Raw genomic sequence first — 21,934 nt, 5'->3', positions numbered from 1 at the left:
TACCGACAGTGGCCAATGCCAGGTGCCCCAGAGGGAGTGAACCCAACAGGTAATGATCAAGTGATCTCTCTCCTGCCATCATCTCTACCCTCTGACAAACAGAGGCTAGGGACACCATTCCTTACCCATCCTGGCTAATAGCCATTAATGGATTTAACCTCCATGAATTTATCCAGTTCTCTTTTAAACGCTGTTTAGTCCTAGCCTTCACAACCTCCTCAGGCAAGGAGTTCCACAAGTTGACTGTGCGCTGTGTGAAGAACTTCCCTTTATTTGTTTTAAACCTGCTGCCCATTAATTTCATTTGGTAACACCTAGTTCTTGTATTATGGGAATAAGTAAATAACTTTTCCTTAGCCACTTTCTCCACATCACTCATGATTTTATATACCTCTATCATATCCCCCCTTAGTCTCCTCTTTTCCAAGCTGAAAAGTCCTAGCCTCTTTAATCTCTCCTCATACGGACCCGTTCCAAGCCATGCACTGCTCTCTGCTGCGCAGAGAGTAAGGAATCTTCACCCTCAGGCTCCAAAGCTGCTTTGCAACCAGTATTGCATACCTGAGATGCAACAGCCTCCACAGCTTGTTCTCCTGCTCCACAAGGAGGAGAGTAACAGCTGGCAGATCTACACAGCAAAAGATTCACCAGACTGGTACCTTCCCCATCCTAAAGACTTCCCAATCACATGGCTGGGTAGAGAGCCCCTCTGGATCTGGGTTCTGCAATGCTATAGAAGGTAGAAACCTCTGCATGGCCTCCCCAAACCCTACCCTAATTCTAAAACTGATAAGTAACATGATAGTATTACAGTTCTTGAAACAGTGACTAATCATATGGATACGGTAGAATACCAAGACACAGCAGGGCCACCCAAGGAGAGAGTTAGCTTAACTAGGTTTTGAGTTTTTTAAACTAGACCTTTAACATTATCTTAATACTGTGTCCTATAAACACACATATACACATTCGGTGCATAAAGTGAGATTAATTTAAAAAACAAATAACAGCAACATGAAGGCTGACAAATCAACTACAAATGAACAAAAATCCTCAGGAGAGCCAAGAGTTAAGGTTTCTATAGCAATGTTACCTTGGCCACATTACACATCCTGGAGGTTTTAATGTGAACATATAACAAGTTTTCATTTATTAAACTATATATTCAGACAGAAAATACTACACATGCACCAAGTGTTCACATTAATGTGGTTCAGGAAATTGACATGAGGTTTTTTGAGTCCCTGTTCTCTTAACTTTAATGGTGAACTAACCATTTCTGCACTTAATTTGCCTTTTCTTTATTTCAGAGAGGAGCAAAAAAAAGCAAAAAACCTGGAGCTCTCCCTATTACACTAGTGCACTTTAGCTTCACAGCCTTTCCTGAGATGCAGGTAACCTGAGGGTATGTCTACACTGCATTTTGGACTGAATGGGAGCGAGCCTCCCAGCCCAGATAGACAGGCTCAAGGAGAAGTGGGACTCATTTTAGCACTCTACATACACCTTTGGAGACAGCACTTTGAAGCTATGGCTCGGGCTGGAGCTCAGCCCTCCCAAGGCCCCAGTGGCTCACGCCCAAGCCCCAACTTTGAAGAGCTGTCTATTGAGTCATCTTTAGTACACCAGCATGAGCCCCACTATCCCAAGCCTGAGGCTCCCACTAGCTTCAAAATGCTGTGCAGACATACCCTAGGAGACCCCAAAGGTAAAGTGACCCCTGCATGCTTAAGGTCAAGCTATTTAGAGTCTTAAGGAGCCACAAGACCCCTCAAACAGTAACAATGCTGAACATTTAAACACTGAATTGACTTTTGTAAAAGGGGAATTATTTACTCCTCAAATGAGGGCTAGGAAGCAAACCAACCAAAGACCCAATCCTATAACCACCTGTGCACTTGAATCACTTACATAAGCAGGTCATATAGTTCCAGCACCAAGCACTACAAAGAACTATTATCCTAATTTCTTAAATGATTGTGCACATTTGGGAAGGTTTCTCAGACAGCATGGACTTGCTCCTCCTATGCTGGCCAGCACACAGTCCACCTTTACTCCCAGAGTTCAGTGCAATCACTCATAGTGCTGGACACCCTACAAGAGTCTCAGACCAACAACTATCAATCCAAACTACAACCTCCTTGGCTGGTGGGTGTGTCCTGAAATGGTCAGAGGACATGGACTCAAGTGCCAGCACCATGCAGATGATACAGAGGCTGACCGAAATGGATACCTGTCACTGCCATATGACCACACCACAGCCACCAATATGGCTTCAGTGCTGGCATGGGATCAGCTCATGGATGAACAGTGGCTGACTGAAGCTGAACCCAAGCAAGACAGAGGTGATGCTGGTGGGCAGTGGAAAGCATTTAGAAGAATGTGCAGCCATGGTGCAGTCTCCTTTGGATGAAGGCAAACACCCACAATTGATCAATTAAGAGTGCAGTTTAGAAGTACTCCTGGGATTTCTCATCGACACTAAGCTCTTGCACAACAGCACCTGTGTGCAGTGCTTTCTACCATCTCTGGTTGGCTAGGAGGCTCCTTTCCATCCTGGCAGACAGCGACATTGCTTTGGTCATACACACCTTTGTCACTAGACTACAGCAATGTGATATGCCTGGGGATGAAGCTATCAGCCCCTAAGAAACCCTAACTAGCACAAAATTCTGCAGCATGTGTCATCCTCAACAAGGGCTATTAAAAGCACATCAGACCTGTCCTTGGCTCTCTATACTGGCTACCCACAGTCTTTATCTTCTAGACCTTCAATGGCCTGGGCCCAGCATATCTTTTAAAGAGTGCCAAAAGCTCCGGGATGAAGACCATGGTTGACAATTCAGCTCCTTGGACACCATGGAACTCTCTACCAAGAGGGTAAAGCTCGTCTGTGTAGAAAACAGAGCTTTTTCCAAGGCTGGACTGAGACTATGCAACAAACTTGCACAGGAACTAAGAACCACCACAAGTCTCATTCTTTCTGCTCCAAGCTCATGGTGTGTTTCTTTGACAACGGTCTTTTCTAACAAATGCACAACATGTACATTTAAAAACATGCATATACCTAACGTAAGCCACAACACTTAGCAAACTGCTGAAAGATGCAGACATGCTAGGGTGAGGAGGGCAACATAAGAACCGACAGAGAAACGAGCTTGACCAAACCCGGAAAACATAACCTACTCATCTCTGAGCTAAGACTAAACAAGGAATGTTTAGGCCCAAAGAAATTACTTTGGGAAGACTATGAGCAACAGCGGGAACATTGCTACTGGTGAAGACTATGAAAATATACACATCCCTACATTAAGAGATGTTTATTTTTAAACAAGCAGAAAGATTTTCATAGTTAATCAGTAAAAGTCTCTTTAAATTAGTCTCTCCTCTGTGTGGGCCAGTTGTCTTTTTGTCAGTTTTAGACAGCTCTTTATTTTTGTTTATTATACAGAGACATGAATACTGTCAGTCAGGAACAAAATACAACCACCCCCCATGCACACTTCCCCAACCATATTTTGAAATGTTCACAGCTCCTGAAGCAAATTATGTGGTAGCAAAAAAAAGCTTTGCTCCCCTAATGGACTAGGAATACAGCAAATCGTTAGCTCCATGGCACCCTTTGTCAGACCAGTTCAACCTACCTTTGCTGTTCTGTGCATCTCGGAGCAAGTCTGTGACATCTCTCTCTGCCTCCTTCAGTCTGTCCTCAAAGGCCTGATCAGTCACTGTTTCATCTCCTGTACCAAGGTTTGCTATAAGATTTTCCAGCTCCTGCAGCCTCTCACGTTGTTCTGCCACCTAAGCAAAGGAGATAGGGGGACAGAAATAAACAGCCTCCTTCCAAAAGCTGACAGACAAAGTACTTGTCAGTTGTTTCAGCTTCCAGGAGGTGTCGCTCAGACACCGTGTGAGAATCTCCATGCAAGTACATCTAGATCCATGTCTGTCTCTCTCGGAAGAGTTCATCCCCCAGCAAGCAGCAGAGGGGTATTCTGCTTGGTGTCTGTCAGCCTCCAACAGTAACAGGAGACAAGCAGAACATTACATTGCAGGTCTTACCTTATCTCTAACCAGTCTATAGCACGCAGGACATTCTTGACAGCCAGGCCAGGACCGATTGTAGAAATAATTCTCTTCACACTGGTCACAACGGCTCCCCACAAAGCCTTCCTTACACTCACAGCGACCATCCTCCTTGCACTGGAGGGAGCGAGAGCCCTCGGTGTCACAGTCACATGCTGCATAAAAGTTAAAGCATGGGAATTAGACTGGCTGGGAGAAAGACAGACCGAGAACTGCTCTGAACTGCAGACTGTTCTCTGAAAGAACAACACAGCAGCACACAGTTTGAGGCTTGACACTTCTGTGCACTGTATTAGGCAAAGCACAAGATGTAACTTCTCAGTTTGAGACACTATTCACACCAATGCCCCACAAACTGACCTCTCTGTATTGGTCCATCTCATTAGAATGATCTGTAAATAGTTAATTTGCTCTCACAGTACAAGGAAGTTGAAAAGAAGAGTAGATCCAGCCCTAAATTTGTATCACATTTAAACTTTGTTTCTTCTCAGGACTGAGTTAGCAACTTATGGGCACATTCCAGAGTAGAGATGCAGGAGCTTAGAGAGCAGAAAACAGAACTGTTCTGGAAAAATATTCAGAGCAAGTGTTTATGCCAAAAAGAAGTAGATGTCTACAAGTAAATGCAATCAGAGCTCCCCAGAGACAGAAAAAGAAACACTTACAAATAAATCAAGATTCAAAACACCCTCACTGGGACCAGGTCCCAACCACTGTCCGGGATGTGGACACAATAAGACAACCTTTGTTTGTCACATTAAACATGGGGCTAGTGAAGTGAGAAGAAGGCAGCAGCTGACAGGCATGGAGAGGATGAGAAAATGGAGACGTTGTGTTGGTTTCCACTTCCCCTCATTCTCCAACCCACCATCACTTACGTTTGCAGCCTTCAGGTCCGAATCCAAAGTGGTTGACCTCACATCTCTCACAGCGCTGCCCAGTGATGCCTGGTTGACACTCACACTGCCCTGTGTGTATGTCACAATGGCCATCGGTGGAACCCAGTGGATGGCAGTCGCACCTATTGAAGGAGATGATATTTCAAGTGACAAAAAAAACAGCAAACACAACAGGCTGCACTTTCACCTTTCATTTGAGGATCTCAGAGGTCCTATGCAAGCAGTAAGCCTTACACCTCCCATGTGAGGTGGGTATTGCTGTGCCTGTCTCTGATGTGGAAAGCAAGGCACAGAAGTTAACTGAACTGTGCAAGACCATGAAGGGACTGAGCTAGGAATGGGATCCAGAACCCACACCTATCAGTCTTCGCCTATAATCACAACATGGTTTCTATTTATAAATTACCCTTCTCTATAGAACCCTTATCAGATCTGCTCCATGACTAGTCCTCTCCTCCTGCCCTATCACTGTTATAGAAAATCCCATCCACCTGTTATGGATGCTGAAATCAGGGTTAAGTATGGACCCGTGTGCCCCCCCCCCCCCCAAAAGAAACAACCATACTCGCTGCCACAACTGTAGGCCAACCTCACCTGTCACAGCCACGTCCACTCTGTAGGTTGTAGAAGCCAGGCTCACAGGTACTACAGTCCCTCTCGGTGACACGTGGCAGGCACTCACACTGTCCAGTTACTTGACTGCAGCTTGTCTGCTGGTTTACTGTGCCATAAGGATTACAACTGCACGCTGCCAGAGATGGAAAGGGGAATATGTCCCCAGTAATTAGCAGAATACCAGCATTAGACAGGAGCCTCCAAACATGCCAGATAGCACATGAATCCAAATCTAAACTGCACCACCATAACACATTCAATGCCCACACTGTGTCAGGTCACTGGGTAGGCTTACAGCATCTGCATTTTATCAAGCCAGAACCATCAGCATAGTATGAAATCTAGCACTGCAGCACCAAAATCGGAATTCTGACATTTTCCCTATTATGATGTCAGGCCAAGACAGACCACAAAAGGGCAGATTTGTGGGGCCAAAACGTTCAATCATTCCAAGGATGTGCCAGTGAGACTAAGGGCTTGTCTACATCAGAAAGTTGCAGCGCTGGTGAGGGAGTTACAGCGCTGCAACTTAGGAGGTGTACACATCTGCAAGGCACCACCAGCGCTGCAACTCCCTGTTTGCAGCGCTGGCCGTACTCCCGTTTTGTCTCGGGTGTAGAGGATCCAGCGCTGGTAATCAAATATAGACACTTACCAGCGCTTTTCTTGACCTCCATGGAATAAGCAGGTATCCCAGCATACCTGAGGAAGCCTCTGGTAATCAAGCTGGTCTCCTTCCCCGGCTTGCTCTCGCGTTCCCCGAACCCCGAGCAAGCAGGTCTCCTTCCCTGCGGTTTGCAGGGTGGTTCGGGGAACGCGAGAGCAAACCGCGGCGAAGCTGGTCTCCTTTCCCGGTTTGCTCTCGCGTTCCCCGAACCCCCCTTGAAGCCGCCCAACAGCGCTGCAGTGTGGCCACATCTAACACCACTTGCAGCACTGGTTGCTGTAAGTGTGGCCACTCTGCAGCGCTGGCCCTATACAGCTGTACTAATACAGCTGTAACAACCAGCGCTGCAAAATTTTAGATGTAGACATGGCCTAAGAAGGGGCACCTGTAGCCATGAAAAGGGTTCTGATTTTCATGTGAAACAGCTGAGAAAGGCACTTACCCTTGCATTTAACCTCAGGGCTGGAGGCTAAGGGGTTCCCAAAAAAACCATCTTTGCACCGATCACAGTAGAAGCCAGCTGTGTTGTAGATGCATTTCAGGCATTCCCCTGTCAAGCGGTTACAGTTCCCCACGGCATTGGGATCAATGTTGTCATTGCACTGGCAGAGACGGCAAAGCCTGGCAGGGCCATTTTCACCAAGTGGATCTCCAAAATAGCCGTCATCACATAGCTCACATCTTTTACCTAGGGGCAGGACAAACATACATGTCACAATAGGCATCCAGTGATTACAAGGTAACCTGGATTCCCTTACAGCAGGGGTTCTCAGACTGGGGATTGGGATCCCTAAGGGGATCACAAGGTTCTTATATGGGGGGGGGGGGGGGGTCACGAGCTGTCAGCCTCCACCCCAAACCTCGCTTTGCCTCCAGCATTTATAATGGTGTTAAATATATAAAAAGTGTTTTTAAATTTATAAGAGGGGGTTGCCCTCAGAGGCTCTCTATATGAAAGAGGTCACCAGTACAGAAGTTTGAGAGCCACTACCCTACCGCCTCTCCTGCAAAGTGAGTCCCTCATCACTTTTTCCTCATCTGATATGAAGTGACCAGGAAGAGATCATGTTTCAAAGCACTACCGTGGAGGACTCAGTCACAACCTCCAATAGTTAAAGCTACCTTTAGATTTCCAGTTAAACTGTGATTTAAAAACCTTTGTGTCACTCCAAAAATACTCTGATTAGTTCTTAAGAAACATGCCAATGAGATACTAATATACAACTTTCCACATATGGTTTTTCTCAATAGTCTGTCCCCTTAAAAAGTTTAAAACAGAGTTTCTCAATCATTTGGGCACCGGAGACTCTCTTGTCCCTTCCTAAAGTGTGTCAGGGAGATCTCAGGGACAGGCGCTGGTCCACAGATCAGTCATTGAGAAACACAGGACTAAAAAGAACAGGAGTACTTGTGGCACCTTAGAGACTAACAAATTTATTTCAGCATGAGCTTTCGTGAGCTACAGCTCATTTCTTCGGATGCTGTAGCTCACGAAAGCTCATGCTGAAATAAATTTGTTAGTCTCTACGGCGTCACAAGTACTCCTGTTCTTTTTGCAGATACAGATTAACACGGCTGCTACTCTGAAACTGGACTAAAAAGTCACTAATTTTGCAATCTGCATGTTTGTCATAATTTTTGTGCCACTTTAATATCACAGTTCTCCGACCTGTTCCAGATGTCTCACGCTAGTTAATCTATACTCCAGCACAGACTAAGTTCCAAAATATAAAATACAAAAAATGACTGCCCCTATTAATTGTAACAACTGAGATCAGCTAAAGCAAGCAGACAGATATATGGACACTCAACACCCACTTCCATTACAGGAGGCTGCGATGCTGCAACAAGGACAGAAGACTCCATATAGAAGACAGCCCTGCAGTGACTCTGGCTCCCCACCCTAGGCAGTCACCGATACACAGCTCAGCCCCTTGGTCTCCCTAGGCAGCACCTGACAAACTTTGTCCCCAGTTACTCCCTCGCTATAACTACCTGAGCTGTCAAACAGTTCAATACTCTTCCCCACTTCCCAATGTCACTGCTTCCCAAAGTCCTCCTACGATGTTAGTGGTGACCCTGATCTGTTGTACCTCTTTAAGATGGGGATGGAAGCCACAGAAGGTTTGCCAGACCGCCCCACACAAGCTAAAAGCTCTACTTCCCAGACAGCTCTTTCACATGCAAACCTCCCCCTTTCCCTTCCATCACATCACAAGCTCTTCACCATAAGTGGGGACACACTGGGAGGGAGGAGAGGGCAGCAGCATTACTTAAAGGGTTAACACCATCATCTGCTTTACGATTTACTATTTAAAATAAGATACATATCTGTTCAGACATTTGGTTTAGGCTGTAAAAAACAATATGAATTTGTACATTAAATTGCCCTGTCCTGATGAATCATTGCAACCTATGGCTTCCAAGGCAGAACAAACCTGCTGCAGCAAACAACATTCAATGTCTGCCAGACTGGCAGAGGGAAAATATGCCCTCTAATTTTATCCTGATTTGAACATAAAAATTCTCATGCCTGTTTTAGTGACTATCCCATTTTCCACCCAGCTCTACATGATTAACAGTGCTCAGTATCCGAAATTATCATGGCTCATGTATCCCAAGTATTTTCAGATTTTGCTCAGACTAAATCTCAATTTCTCCATTCAGGAAAGAGAAACATTTGGCTTCTTTTCAGTTCATAGAATCCCAAGAATTATGGCAACAAAGAGCTCGTTACTAGTTACCAAGCTGTCTGCTAAGAAAAAAGCAACCACAAAATAAAGAAGGGATCAGGTCTGCTCATTTCTCTTCACTGTGCAAAGCAGCAGACCGGGTGTAAGAAGGCTCTCTCTGGGCAGGTGGGATGTGGAAGCTCTGAATAAAGAACGCACCTGCGGTTCCAGCAGGACAGTTGGTGCACACCACCTCCTTAGTCTTGGGCACTATGGCACAGCTCGAGCTCCCTGGACATGGACAAGGCTGACAGTCTGAGGGAATGCCTGTAGTTGCATCTCCGTAATACCCATCACTACACTTCTCACAGTGAGGGCCTGCCGTGTTATCTCTGCAGTCGCAAGCACCTGTGGGTTTTGGGGGTGGGTGGGGTTTTTTTTGGGGGGGGGTGGGGGAAGGCACGGAGGGGGAGGAGGGGAGAGAAAAATACCAGTGTATGTTTTTAATATTGTTCCAGTCACTTTCCCCATCCCATTCCTCACACAGAAAGAAAAAAAAATTGAAACAAAACAAAAAAAAAAAAAATCAGATCTCCTGCTGCCCCCTTCGCCCCCAATCTTCCTCCTTACCAGTCTCTGGGTCACAGCTCTCACTGTGCCCATTACAGGTACACAGCACACACAGACTGTATGGCCCAAGGCTAGGTGTCTCCCTCCTATAACCTGAGGCACAGTGCTCGCAGAATTGCCCATGGTATCCAGCTGGGCAGGTACAGCTCTCCACCCAGGTTGCAGGGGTTCCTGGCTCAGGACGAGCGCTCACAATAGTGACATCATCCAGGTATCCAGCACCTGGAAAGAGATTGGGAAGAGAAGCATTTAATTACCCACGCATGAAAAATGGTATGATATGAGCCCAATACAGTATATTTACACACAAGTCAGAGATAGACCACACAGTGTCGGAAGAGATGTGTTTGCTATTACTTCAGCAGCAAAGTCAGCAGTTGCTTAGGTTGATGTGAGAAAGATGCCAGGTAACCCAGAGAGAACAAAGGCCAGAAAGCAGAGAGGGCAGTTCCCCATGGACGAGATACACAGGTATGTAGAGCTGGTAGCTTGTCAAACAGCCGTCACACAAAACATAGCAGGGTGCAAAGAACATGATTTGTGTAAATACATTTTGGCAGTAAAAATCATGCCTTGTGTGTGCACTGTTTATAGTTCCATTCAGAAACCAAGAATGGTTCCGAACCTTCCCTGTTACAAGAACAGACAAGCCCTGTATGCAGTGGACTCTTCATCAGAACCAGTCTCACAGTAAGAGAAAGATTAAACTACCTAGACATCCCTCTGCCCACTCTCTTTCGGGTTTTTCTCCTCCAAAGTCAATAAAAATATTCCACTTCAAACTCTTGTAGATTCCCAATCTAAAAAGTTATTACTTTTAAAAAAAATCTATTTGTTTTAGCATGAAAATCTCTCAACACTGTTCAAGGCCATCGATGTTGTCCCTAATCAGAGTCAGTTCCCACAGCACCTCCTTATGTGGAACTCCCACTGAAGTAGGTTGCCTGAGGAGGTTGTGAAGGCTAGGACTATAACAGCATTTAAAAGAGAACTGGATAAATTCATGGAGGTTAAGTCCATTAATGGCTATTAGCCAGGATGGGCAAGGAATGGTGTCCTTAGCCTCTGTTTGTCAGAGGGTGGGGATGGATGGCAGGAGAGAGATCACTTGATCATTACCTGTTAGGTTCACTCCTTCTGGGGCACCTGCATTGGCCACTGTGGGTAGACAGGATGCTGGGCTAGATGGACCGTTGGTCTGACCCAGTATGGCCATTCTTATGTTCTAAGTAAACAGAGGTTCTGTAAAATGGGGAGGTTTTGGGATCAGGCCCTTCCCACTTAGAACAATTATCTCTCATTGGTTTTGTGTTTTCCTGTCTCTTTCCTCTTTACATTACAAGTGTAATAGCAGTAGAGTAGGTGCCACACTTGTTAAAGCAGGAGTGGCCAACCTGAGCCCGAGAAGGAGCCAGAATTTACCCACGTACGTTGCCAAAGAGCCACGCCACAGTAATACAACAGCAGCCCCCGCATCAGCTCTCCCCCCCTCCAGTGCCCCTCCTCCCTCCCTGCACGTCCTGATCAGCTGTTTTGTGGTGTGCAGGAGGATCGGGGAGGGGGGGAAGAAGAGTGAGGGTATGGCAGGCTCAGGGGAGGGGATGGGAAGGGGTGGAGTGGGGACAGGCCTGTGGCAGAGCCAGGGGTTGAGCAGTGAGCACCCCCTGGCACATTGGAAAGTTGGCACCTGTTGCTCCAGCCCCGGAGTTGGTGCCTATACAAGGAGCCACATATTAACTTCTGAAGAGCCGCATGTGGCTCTGGAGCCACAGGTTGGCCACCCCTGTGTTAACGAATCCTGGCATCTCTGCGACCACTTCCTTCAGAATTCTGGAGTGAATCTAGTCTGCTCCCAGATTTTCATTAATCAGGTCTATGCATGGTCATGACAAAAATGCTAAAGTCATTTAAAAAAAAAAAAAAAAAAAAAAGCCCAAAGGAACAGAGACTGTGGATCCTTGGTCTACTGCAGGGTATTCATATCACAGTGAGAGTAGGTACCCTGCAAGTGGCTCAGGAAACAAGATGTCATAAGGCAGATTGATGCAAAGCATGAGTCATGGACTGACAACCAACCACCCTTAGATATTTATAATTAGGATCTGAAATATGCCAGCCACTGTCATTCTGCAGCAGTGAGATAATCTGCTCCTTTCCCATATACAGCAGTTGTGGAAACCTCTCCATATCTCATCCCTAGACCCACTTTCCCAAGTAGTGGAATAACTCACTTCTCTCACTGTATGTCCCACGGATCTTGATAGAAGTCAAGTTGTAAAGCAGCTTCTGAAACTCAAATGGGGTAAGAGAAGGCCTCCACGGGTAATCTGTTGCTTCATGGAGCCTATGGAGAAGAGGCATGAATCATTTTCTGTGCTTACAGCTTTCACATGCTGATGGCTGTGCTCTTTCACTGGACCATTTGAGCAATTATATGCTGTTACAACACATTTAGGATATAACTATGTAGTACTAGTAGGGCATATGCACTGCATTCCTCTGATGGCATGACTGTTAATTCTATTTTGAAAAAAACAGCCTTAACAGTTCTGGTTTTCTTACTGTGCCTTCTGAGAACACTGTCCACCCCAGGCTAGATTCCTGTTACAGCAATTACTCTCCTTCCTCCACAGTCAGCCCCAACTCTTTTCATGTTACAGGGAACACTCACTCACCTGAAGGCATACTTCACTGTGTTCTCGCTAGGATAGGAATTGCCCTGAGCAATAAGAGGCACAGATATTCTAAGCCCAGCCCCTTCAAGCACCAGGTCCTCTGCAGAGAGACGAGTGTCCCGCCTATCCACCCGAAAGGAGAAGGTCAGATTTTGAGCATAACTCAAAACCTGGTTGCCCAAAAACTTGCCTGAAACAGAAACAAAACTCTTATAATTAGGGGCAGAAAAGTGAAGATTTACTATATGATAACATGGTAAATTTTTAGAGAGAACCTTGTCTCTGACTCTACTTACCAGGTGCAATGAAATAGATAGGGAAATAGCTGTCTGAGATAACAGAGATGTCTTGGGTTTCCGCACTCCACTGGAGTAAAATTTCAGAGCCATCTCGCTGTTCAGCACGCCACTCTTCCTCCCCTGAAATACAGATTTACTAGGGGAAATGCTCTATAAGGTATATACTGTGACGTTGCACTGCATATGTTTTATGAAAATATATATATAAGTGTGAATATAATGTAATTGGAATATGCTTCATGCAAAAGGTCTCTTGTAAGGTATCATTACAAAGCTTATAATCTACTGAGTGCAATCATCCTATTTGTATGAATGTATCATTCTTGTATCTAAAACTAGAAATATGAAGTATTACTCGGAAGTCCTATTGTAATTATGTAAAAAGTGTGGGCCATTAAGGGTGGCTTAGGATCTTGATGGCTCCCATTAACTAAAACAATTGGTTGTAAATGGTTCTGTTTACTTGTAAGCCTTCCGAAAGAATGGAGGTTTGGGGTCTCACAGGACATGTCACCTGGTACTGGAATCCATCTTAAACCTGGTGCTTTTCAATTTAGAAGGAGGGGTGGGGACCCAGAGAGACAAAAGATTCCCACCTTGTGCCAAAGCTATAAAAGGGGGTGGAACAGAACGAAGCGGGCTGGCAGTCATGAGAAAACCCCTAGTTACCACCCGAGTTGGAACTAACAAAAACTGTAGCAGGGGGGAAAGATTGGGCCCAGACTATGAAGGAGCCTAGTCTGTGAAAGCAGTTTATTGGAACATCTGAGGGTGAGATTTACCTGTATTCGGTTTCTTAAATCTATTAGACTTAGACTTTCATGTTTTGTTTTATTTTGCTTGGTAACTTACTTTGTTCCACCTGTTATTGCTCGAAACCACTTAAATCCTATTTTTTATACTTAATAAAATCACGTTTGTTTCTTAATTAACCCAGAGTAAGCGATTAATACCTGGGGGAGCAAACAGCTGTGCATCTCTCTCTATCAGTGTTATAGAGGGTGGGCAATTTATGAGTTTCTGTATAAGCTTTATACAGAATAAAGCAGATTTATTTGGGGTTTGGATCCCACTGGAAACTGGGTGTCTGGGTGCTGGAGACAGGTGACTTGCTGAGCAGTTTTTGGTTACAGTCTACAGCTCTGGGGGCATGGGCCAGATTGGGGTCTGTGCTGCAGCAGACAAGCATGTCTGGCTCAACAAGGTATGGTTCTGGAGTCCCAAGCTGGCAGTGGAAAACAGGCTCAGAGGTAATTTCAGCAATCAGGTGACAGTCCCAAGGAGCTCTCTGTGACCAAACCCGTCACAGATACCATATCACGCATGGAACACAATGTGTCACCCAGGGAATTTCTAGCTTACAGTTTATGCACTGGTGTTAACATGCTTTAGGAAGGTTTGTGTCATTGTTTCCACCCTTTTACAAAGAGAAACTGCTACGTTACCAGTTCAACCCAGAACCTACAAAGTGCTAACTTCACACATATTATGCCCACCATTTTCTCTAACTTTCAAAGAGCAGAGGTTTTAAACCGCTCTATCACCAGAAAAAATGTAATACTAAGTAGGGGTGGGAGAACTGCAAATATCTGGGGTTTTGTGAAATTTGTAGAGACTTTCATACTTGGAAGTTCAGGCTTCCATAAAACATGTTTTCCAGAGGAATTTTAATAAAGAAACATGATTTCCAAGCTGCATAGCAGCCCATACAGCTTACTGCTGCATGAAAGCAAAAAGAGATTGTACGAAAAGTGATTCTTGCCCTGATTCTAGGAGTACCAATGAAAACAACAGGAAGCAGCCAGAAGGCACATTTTGCCAAAATCACACTGAACTCAAAACCTAAGAGTTGCTTTATTATAAAGTTTAGAAGCCCAAATGGCTTCTCCCAGCTGCCGGCATTAAGCATGAAGAGAAATGTTTACATCCTCAGTACACATATACGTTAAAACATTTCAAACCTAGATGCCTGAAGTCATGCACCTAAATCCATATTTGGTCATCTAAAAAAACCTGATGTTTGAAGATGCTGAGCATCTCCTATTGACTTTAATGTGTATTGTAGGTACTCAGCACTTCTGAAAGTGATGCTACATATTTAGATACCTACGGTTTGAATGCCTTGGCTACAGTAACCCAGCACAGGGAAAGGGGAAGAGGAGCAGAAGGAAAGCGTTAATTTTTAGATTGAAGTCCCTAGCACAGCCTTGAAGTTAAAGGAAGATCTGTCCTTACCAGTCTGGAAGTTGGAGACGATGCTGTAGATACTGTAGCCAACGGCATTGGTGCAGACCGAGGAGTGACCAAAACAGAAGCAAGGGGTGCAGCCCCTCGGATTGGGTGGATCCAGATTGAAAAATCCAGGTTTACATCTAAAAATGAGCAAGAGTAAGAAGTTATTTCTTCATCTTTTTTCAAAACACATAGCGACCAAGAATACTCCTGAGACATATGCAACATAGCTACTGAAAGGGCAAGTCACCTCTCACAGTGGAATCCCTCCACGTTGTCCTTGCAGGTACATCGTCCTGTTTCAATACTGCAGTCATCTGTGCTGCCAGCAGGATTGCATGAACACAGCCTGATGGAGACAGGGGAGAGGAGAAAGAAACCCATTGAGAACTGGGTACAGAAACCAGAAGAGAAGAAAGTTTACTGGAAAACTCACACACTCCCCTCTTGAGCAGTAGCTCCTTCACCTTCTATTTTAACTACAGGAAAAGAATCCCTTACCTGCACCCAGCCTCTGAGAGGGAATGGAACCCTGGCTGGCATCGGTCACATTTATCTCCCATCACACCTGGTTTGCAGCTGCACCGGCCATAGTTATCACATTGAGTGCTGAGAGAGCCTACGGGAACAGGAGAAAAAAGAAAACTTTAATAGAGTGTGTGATTACATTAGCTGTTGCAGATCAAACTGTGTGCTAAGCGAGCTTTGGGGGATATGCCGGGAGGGGAACAGAAGAACAGTGATGTGTCACTCCAAGGTCTGGAATGAAAAACTTGCCAAGAGCCTAAGGGTATCATCTGATTTCCATGATGGTTCATAAATGTGTATCTCCCATGACATCACTCAAATGATATCTTTACATCTGTGCATCCGAAATAAAGCTGTACTGACCATGCACTTGTTTTGCTTCCCCTTCCATTTTCCTCAATCCCATTTCCCACTTCTATTCTCATTTTCTCCTTGTACCATTTTCGCTCCTTTCCATTGGGTTTTCTCCCTTCTGTCTCTTCCATTCTCACTGTTATCTCTGCATCTCCAGTTTATCTCATGCCTTCTCATTATCCTTCCCTAAGTACAACACTCTCAGTCTTCTTTTCCCCACCCTCCTTTTCCCAAGTCTCTTCTCTGCACCCCAATCATCATTTCCCCCTTTGCCTACGTACCCCCTCATTAGTTCCCTTCACACACAGATTTTCCTCCTTAGTACTCCCACTTCTCTGCCTTCTTAAGCCCCACCAAGTCTACAAGTGCTGCTAGCTCACACACAGATAATACCCAATAGGCCCCCCCTCTCCTAGTCCATGCTCGGTGGCAGACTGTCTACATGTAGGTTTCCTTTTTTCAGCCAGCCTGGGTTCTCCCCAACTTTCCTGTATTGCAAGATAGGCTCCTGAGCATGGGCTGTTCTTGGCCAGGTCAGCCTTCTCTTTTGCTGTCTGTGGTCAGGGAGTAAGCTCCTAAAGGACACAGTGCTGGAACAGCTCAAACTTCTCCTCCTCCCTATCAGGAGGCCAGATGACAAGAGCAGTGAGAAGGAACACTTGGCCCCACATAGCTCACATGCCCTCCGTCATACTGGTACAATTTAAATGCTAAGAATCCGCTATACATCACACTGATAGATTTTGAATGCTAAATCTAATAGTATTGAGAAGGATTGGTAGAGGAACACATGACCTCTAACAGACTCCAAAGCAAGCCTCACATTCGTAGCAAGGAATTGTCTTAAAGCTATGTTTTATAAAATTGCATGTGAATGAAAATTTTGACCTTTTTTTTCCCCCCCTGTGAAACGGACACAAACATGCTCCCTGAGTTTGGTCCTGAAGACACAGTTTACTCAGTTTCTTTAACTCTTTGAAGACAGAATGTTTTCTCCCAGGTATTTGTTTGGCTAGCAGCCTGGGAAAATGTCAGTGTTCTACGGGCTAATAAGTGAACCAATATGTAATTTAATGCAACTTTTTATGTATAAAAAGGAATGGTTTCTGCCTTCCATTTCAGGCTGCACTAAAAGGCTGTATGTAACAGCAAGTGAAACAATTATAAGAGGATTAAACCAGACAGAATAATTAAGAGTGAAGGACTCACAAAACCTTTCCCATATACAGTCAAAGTTCAAACTCCCTGTGTGATCCAGTCTATAATTGTTTATAAAAACATTATGTAGATAAAAATATCATCCTAAAATCAACTCCACACACTTTTAATACACACTGGATGCCAGCATACCCTGGGCTACAAGTCAAGGACTTAGTATTAAGTTATAAAGACCTTTGTAATTTGCCCCTACATACCTGAGCAATCTCCTCTCTTCCCATGTCTGTACTTAGCATTTACAGTTGGCCTGACTTGATTGTAACACAAGGCCCAGGGAAAGTTTGGGGTGGAGGCAGGGAAGAAAAGGGTATGGGCTGCCTTTCTTGGTCAAAAGTTTTTTGAATGTGGAACTTCCCTTCCGGAGTTCATAGGGAGATCATACTTGGAACATGCTCTCAAGGCAGCTAGTGAGGGACTGTAACAGACCTAATTTATTTCAGCTGATCTATTTTGGATTATCAGCTCTTACCTTAGCTTCCACTACCTTTTTGCTTTCCCCATTCCTCTTATTACTTGTGGGACTGATCCCTATACAGGTCAGGTAAGTTGCTTGACTACCATTAATTTGTTCTTATGACAGAAATTCTCACCTCCCTCCCCCCCCCCCCGCCCCAAAAAAAAATCCAGTAGAGTATTTTGACTTTCCTTTAAAAGAGTTTTTTTTAAAGTTTGTTTAGTTCATATTTTATGGTGCTTAGATACACTACCACAAATGTCTTATTTCATTCACCCTTTAATAAAACAAGGTATTCAAACTGTTGCTTTTGGATACCTAGATGATTTGAAAAAATTCTGCTGGACTGCAACAGCTCCGAAGTTCCACTTACTGAGTATGTCCAGGGCCTTGCCTATGTTATAATATACAGAAAAAGCCCTTCTAGAATGCATTTGAAAAGGAACTATTGTATATGCATTGTATCTGCTTAAAGTCTACGATCTTAGCTGCTGTGCATTTTCCTTGAAGCAATCAGATCAAACTATGAGCAGGTTACTTAACAATTCTAAGTTGAAATAGTATCTGTTGGAGAGAGGGATAGCTCAGTGGGTTGAGCATTGGCCTGCTAAACCCAGGGTTGTGAATTCAATCCTCAAGGGGGCCATTTAGAGATCTAGGACAAAAATCCGTCTGGGGATTAGTCCTGCTTTGAGCAGGGGTTAGATAGATGAACTTCTGAGGTCCCTTCTAACCCTGATATTCTACCTTGTGCACTTTTTTTTTTTTTTTTTTTTTTTTTTAAGTTTACAGGAGGGAAGATTCTGCATCCTGACTTACCAACAGCGTTACAGTTACATGGTAGACATCTTTCCTCACTTCCAAGGCGGTAGAAGTTCTCCCGGCACCTTTCACAGTTGGCACCATCAGTGTTATCCAAGCAGCCGATGCAGTGACCACCATGGCCCGTGGAGCGGTACAGCTCAGCATCAAAGTAACACTCCTGTGACCGCCCATTGCAGTTACAGGCTGTGGGAAAAAGCACAAGGTTAAATCAGTTCCTATCTATAGGAAGGTATCCTACTCTCACCTACAATACTAGACCTGCCCCAGAAATAAGGTGTAGGAAAGTCAGCAGAAGAGTAATTGATCCAGGAGAAGATGTACATGATTATTATATCAGAGAGCAATGCAACAAAAACAAAATGAGTTAGAAATTAATCTGGGGTGAAGGAAAAGCAGATGTCAAAGAGTCAGAGTTTTTGTCAGTATGTGATAGGGATGCAGGTACTGCTGGTACACATAGACTTTATCAGCAAAGATAGTTGGAATCTAAACAACGCTGCACTTGCCATTCCAATTAATGAAAACAGCAGCACAGCCAGAAGTATTTGGTTTCCTTCCCTCTGCTAGATGGAAGAAACTAGTCTTAACAAATACTCTGCTGAAAAAGCACTGCTTTCTACATATGTCAGGAGGAATACTACAGTTTCCATGCTGCTCCCTTGACAGCTGGGCTACAGCTTTCCACCCTTCCTGCTGCCTTCCCACACAATAATGCTATTTCAGGCATGCAAAACAGTGAGAGAAGATAACAGTGACACAAGTCTTCCAGAAAGTCCTGTGAGAAAAGTTTCTTCTCCCTCTCATGCAGAGAGATTTTTATGTCTAGGGAGTGAGGTAGACAAGACATTGGTTTCATTGGGCTGTCAACTGAAGTCACAGGACTTGGATCAACAGCTGGGACCTTTTAATACTAATATACAGACAGACAGGAAGAAGGCTCCTATCTGAAAGTCTTCCACCATCCACCCTCGTAAGTAAACTACGAGGTGCAATAGCTCCTAACAGAAGACTGCACAAATAAACTGGCTTGCTTTTAGGAGATACGTTACAATCACTGCACCTTTGCAATAGTCTAGACCAGGATGAAGTCTGAGTATATTCTGGAGATGAAGGACTCTGACTGCAAAGGGAAGAGGTCACTGAATGCTAACTGAACTCTTCAGTTAAAAGGCCACTGCATTCATTAGGACCTGCAGTATGCTGCACACCAGAAACAATCCCATTTCTCTTTCTTCTGGGGGCCCTTTAAGCACCATGTCCATATAATTTTGTGGTGTGCACCTATCGTATGAACCAATTCTATTGGGGGGAGGGATAGCTCAGTGGTTTGAGCATTAGCCTGCTAAACCCAGGGTTGTGAGTTCAGTCCTTGAGGGGGCCATTTAAGGAACTGGGGTAAAAATCTGTCTGGGGATTGGTCCTGCTTTGAGCAGGGGGTTGGACTAGATGACCTCCTGAGGTCCCTTCCAACCCTAATATTCTATGATCTATTCTCCAGTAGGTGTTCTACTATAAGAACACACCCCTTGTTAGGGATCTGTCAGTGATACTGGTGGAGTTTGGATGGGAGTTTCTAGCAATTCTGTGAAGTATTTCTACTGATAAGCACAAGACTCAGCCTTCAGATATCATTCTGCACCCTATTTCCAGAAGCTAAGCAATCTTCTGCTTCATGGTAATGGAGTTCAGAGCTACGTCATTATTGTGTTCATTAAGAACCATGAGACACTCGGGCCTATTTCTTTGGGTCCTCCTGAGGAAGAATGGCACACAAATCTTTGTTAGTGTAAAATAACTTATGCTGAACTAGGATGCCATGAAGGACCAAAAAAAACAACGGTTACCCACCTTTTAGTAACTGTTGTTCTTCGAGATGTGTTGTTCATGTCCATTCCAAGTAGATGTGCATGTGCTGCGTGCACACCAGCTGGAAGATTTTCCCCCAGCAGCATCCGTAGGGTCGGCTCGGGCGCCCCCTAGAATGGCGCCACCACAGCGCCCTATAAAGGGGCCCGCCGACCCTCCACCCCCTCAGTTCCTTCTTGCTGGCACTCCGACAGAGGGGCAGGAGGGTGGGTGTTGAAATGAACATGAACACCACATCTCGAAGAACAACAGTTACTAAAAGGTGGGTAACCGTTTTTTCTTCTTCGAGTGGTTGTTCATGTCCATTCAAAGAAGGTGACTCACAAGCCTAACCTTAGGAGGTGGGGTCGGAGACCATTGCTGACTGGAGTACTGCGCGACCAAAGGCTGCATCATCCCTAGCCTGGTGCATGATGGCATAGTGAGACAAGAACGTGTGGATGGAGGACCATGTGGCCACTCTACAAATATCCTGAGTTGGAACCTGAGCCAGGAACGCCGCAGAGGAGGCCTGCGCCCTAGTGGAGTGGGCCGTGACCGGGGGGGGACAGGGGTCTTCGCAATACGGTAGCATTCCCTGATGCAGGTCACGATCCACGAAGAAATTCGCTGAGAGTTGACCGGGAGCCCCTTCATCTTTTCTGCCGCTGTGACAAAGAGCTGAGTCGAGCGTCTGAACGGCTTGGTACGCTCTATGTAAAAAGCCAAGGCCCTGCGGACATCCAGGGAGTGTAGCCTCCGCTCTTCGCTGGAGGCGTGGGGGTTCGGGTAAAACACCGGGAGAAAGATATCTTGGCCCAGGTGGAACTGTGAAATGACCTTGGGTAGGAAAGCCAGATGAGGTCTAAGTTGGACCTTGTCCTTGCAGAAGACTGTGTACGGGGGCTCAGATGTTAACCCTAGAAGCTCCGACACCCGTCGGGCTGAGGTGATGGTCACCAGGAAGGTGGTCTTGTATGACAGGTACAGCAGGGAGCACGAGATCAGATGCTCAAAAGGGAGGCCCCGAGAGGATGGAGAAGACCAGATTCAGGTCCCAAGCAGGGGTCGGCTAATGCACATGTGGGAAGAGCCTGTCCATACCCTTGAGGAAATGCCCAACCAGTGGATTCGCAAACACTGAGGTACCCCCCTCTCCCGGACGAAAAGCGGATATGGCCGCCAAGTGTACACGAATGGAGGAAAGGGAGAGGCCCAGTTGTCTTAGGTGAAGCAAATAGTCAAGGACAGCGGGGATTGGAACCCCCAGTGAGTCGTGACCCCACTGACCCGACCAGATGGAGAAGCGCTTCCATTTAGCCACGTAGGTGGTCCTAGTTGACGGTTTCCTGCTACACAGCAGCACCTGCCTGACCTGCTGGGAGCACTGCAACTCCACCGGGTTCAGCCATGGAGCATCCAGGCTGTGAGGTGAAGGGACTTGAGGTTTGGATGGCGGAGGGAGCCCCGGTCCTGCATGATCAGGTCTCGGAGTAGGGGCAGCATCAGGGGCGCCTGAACTGACGTGCAGGAGTGACATGTACCAATGCTGGTGTGGCCACGCCGGAGCTATCAGTATTACCCTGGCATGATCCCTGCGAATCTTTAAAAGCACTCTGTGTATCAGGGGGATCGGAGGAAAGGCATAGAGCAGATTGTCCTCCCTTGGCTGAAAGAAGGTGTCCAACAGACACCCTCGACTGAGGCCCAGGAGGGAGCATAACCGTCGGCACTTCCTGTTTTTCCTTGAAACAAACAGGTCTAACCGGGGAAAGCCCCAGAGCTGGAAAATTGAGCGTGCCATGTCCTATCGGAGGGACTACTCGTGACCCTGGAACGAGCAGCTGAGGGTGTCCACCAAACCTTTTTGCTCCCCTGGAAGATAGAACGCCGTCAGGTGAGTGGCATTGTGAACGCAGAAATCCCACAGTGTGA

General features: G+C 45.6%; 1 protein-coding gene across 1 annotated transcript in view; it reads right to left on the bottom strand.

Annotated features, from left to right (window-relative positions):
• The window catches only part of LAMC1 (laminin subunit gamma 1), a 140,950-nt gene that overhangs the window by 11,046 nt on the left and 107,970 nt on the right, over nt 1-21,934 (bottom strand). Inside the window, exons 5-18 of the mRNA XM_030572319.1 lie at nt 18,149-18,337; nt 15,277-15,394; nt 15,026-15,124; nt 14,779-14,915; nt 12,541-12,663; nt 12,245-12,434; nt 11,801-11,913; nt 9,570-9,791; nt 9,159-9,347; nt 6,710-6,955; nt 5,580-5,733; nt 4,965-5,107; nt 4,063-4,241; nt 3,645-3,801 (exon numbers count right to left, since the gene is read on the bottom strand). Coding sequence (XP_030428179.1) covers nt 3,645-3,801; nt 4,063-4,241; nt 4,965-5,107; nt 5,580-5,733; nt 6,710-6,955; nt 9,159-9,347; nt 9,570-9,791; nt 11,801-11,913; nt 12,245-12,434; nt 12,541-12,663; nt 14,779-14,915; nt 15,026-15,124; nt 15,277-15,394; nt 18,149-18,337 — 2,259 coding nt within the window. The remainder of the gene's footprint in view (nt 1-3,644; nt 3,802-4,062; nt 4,242-4,964; nt 5,108-5,579; nt 5,734-6,709; nt 6,956-9,158; nt 9,348-9,569; nt 9,792-11,800; nt 11,914-12,244; nt 12,435-12,540; nt 12,664-14,778; nt 14,916-15,025; nt 15,125-15,276; nt 15,395-18,148; nt 18,338-21,934) is intronic.

The sequence above is a fragment of the Gopherus evgoodei genome, chromosome 8, assembly GCF_007399415.2.
Source record: "Gopherus evgoodei ecotype Sinaloan lineage chromosome 8, rGopEvg1_v1.p, whole genome shotgun sequence".
NCBI lineage: Eukaryota > Metazoa > Chordata > Testudines > Testudinidae > Gopherus > Gopherus evgoodei.
This window is presented reverse-complemented; position numbering and strand designations above follow the sequence as displayed.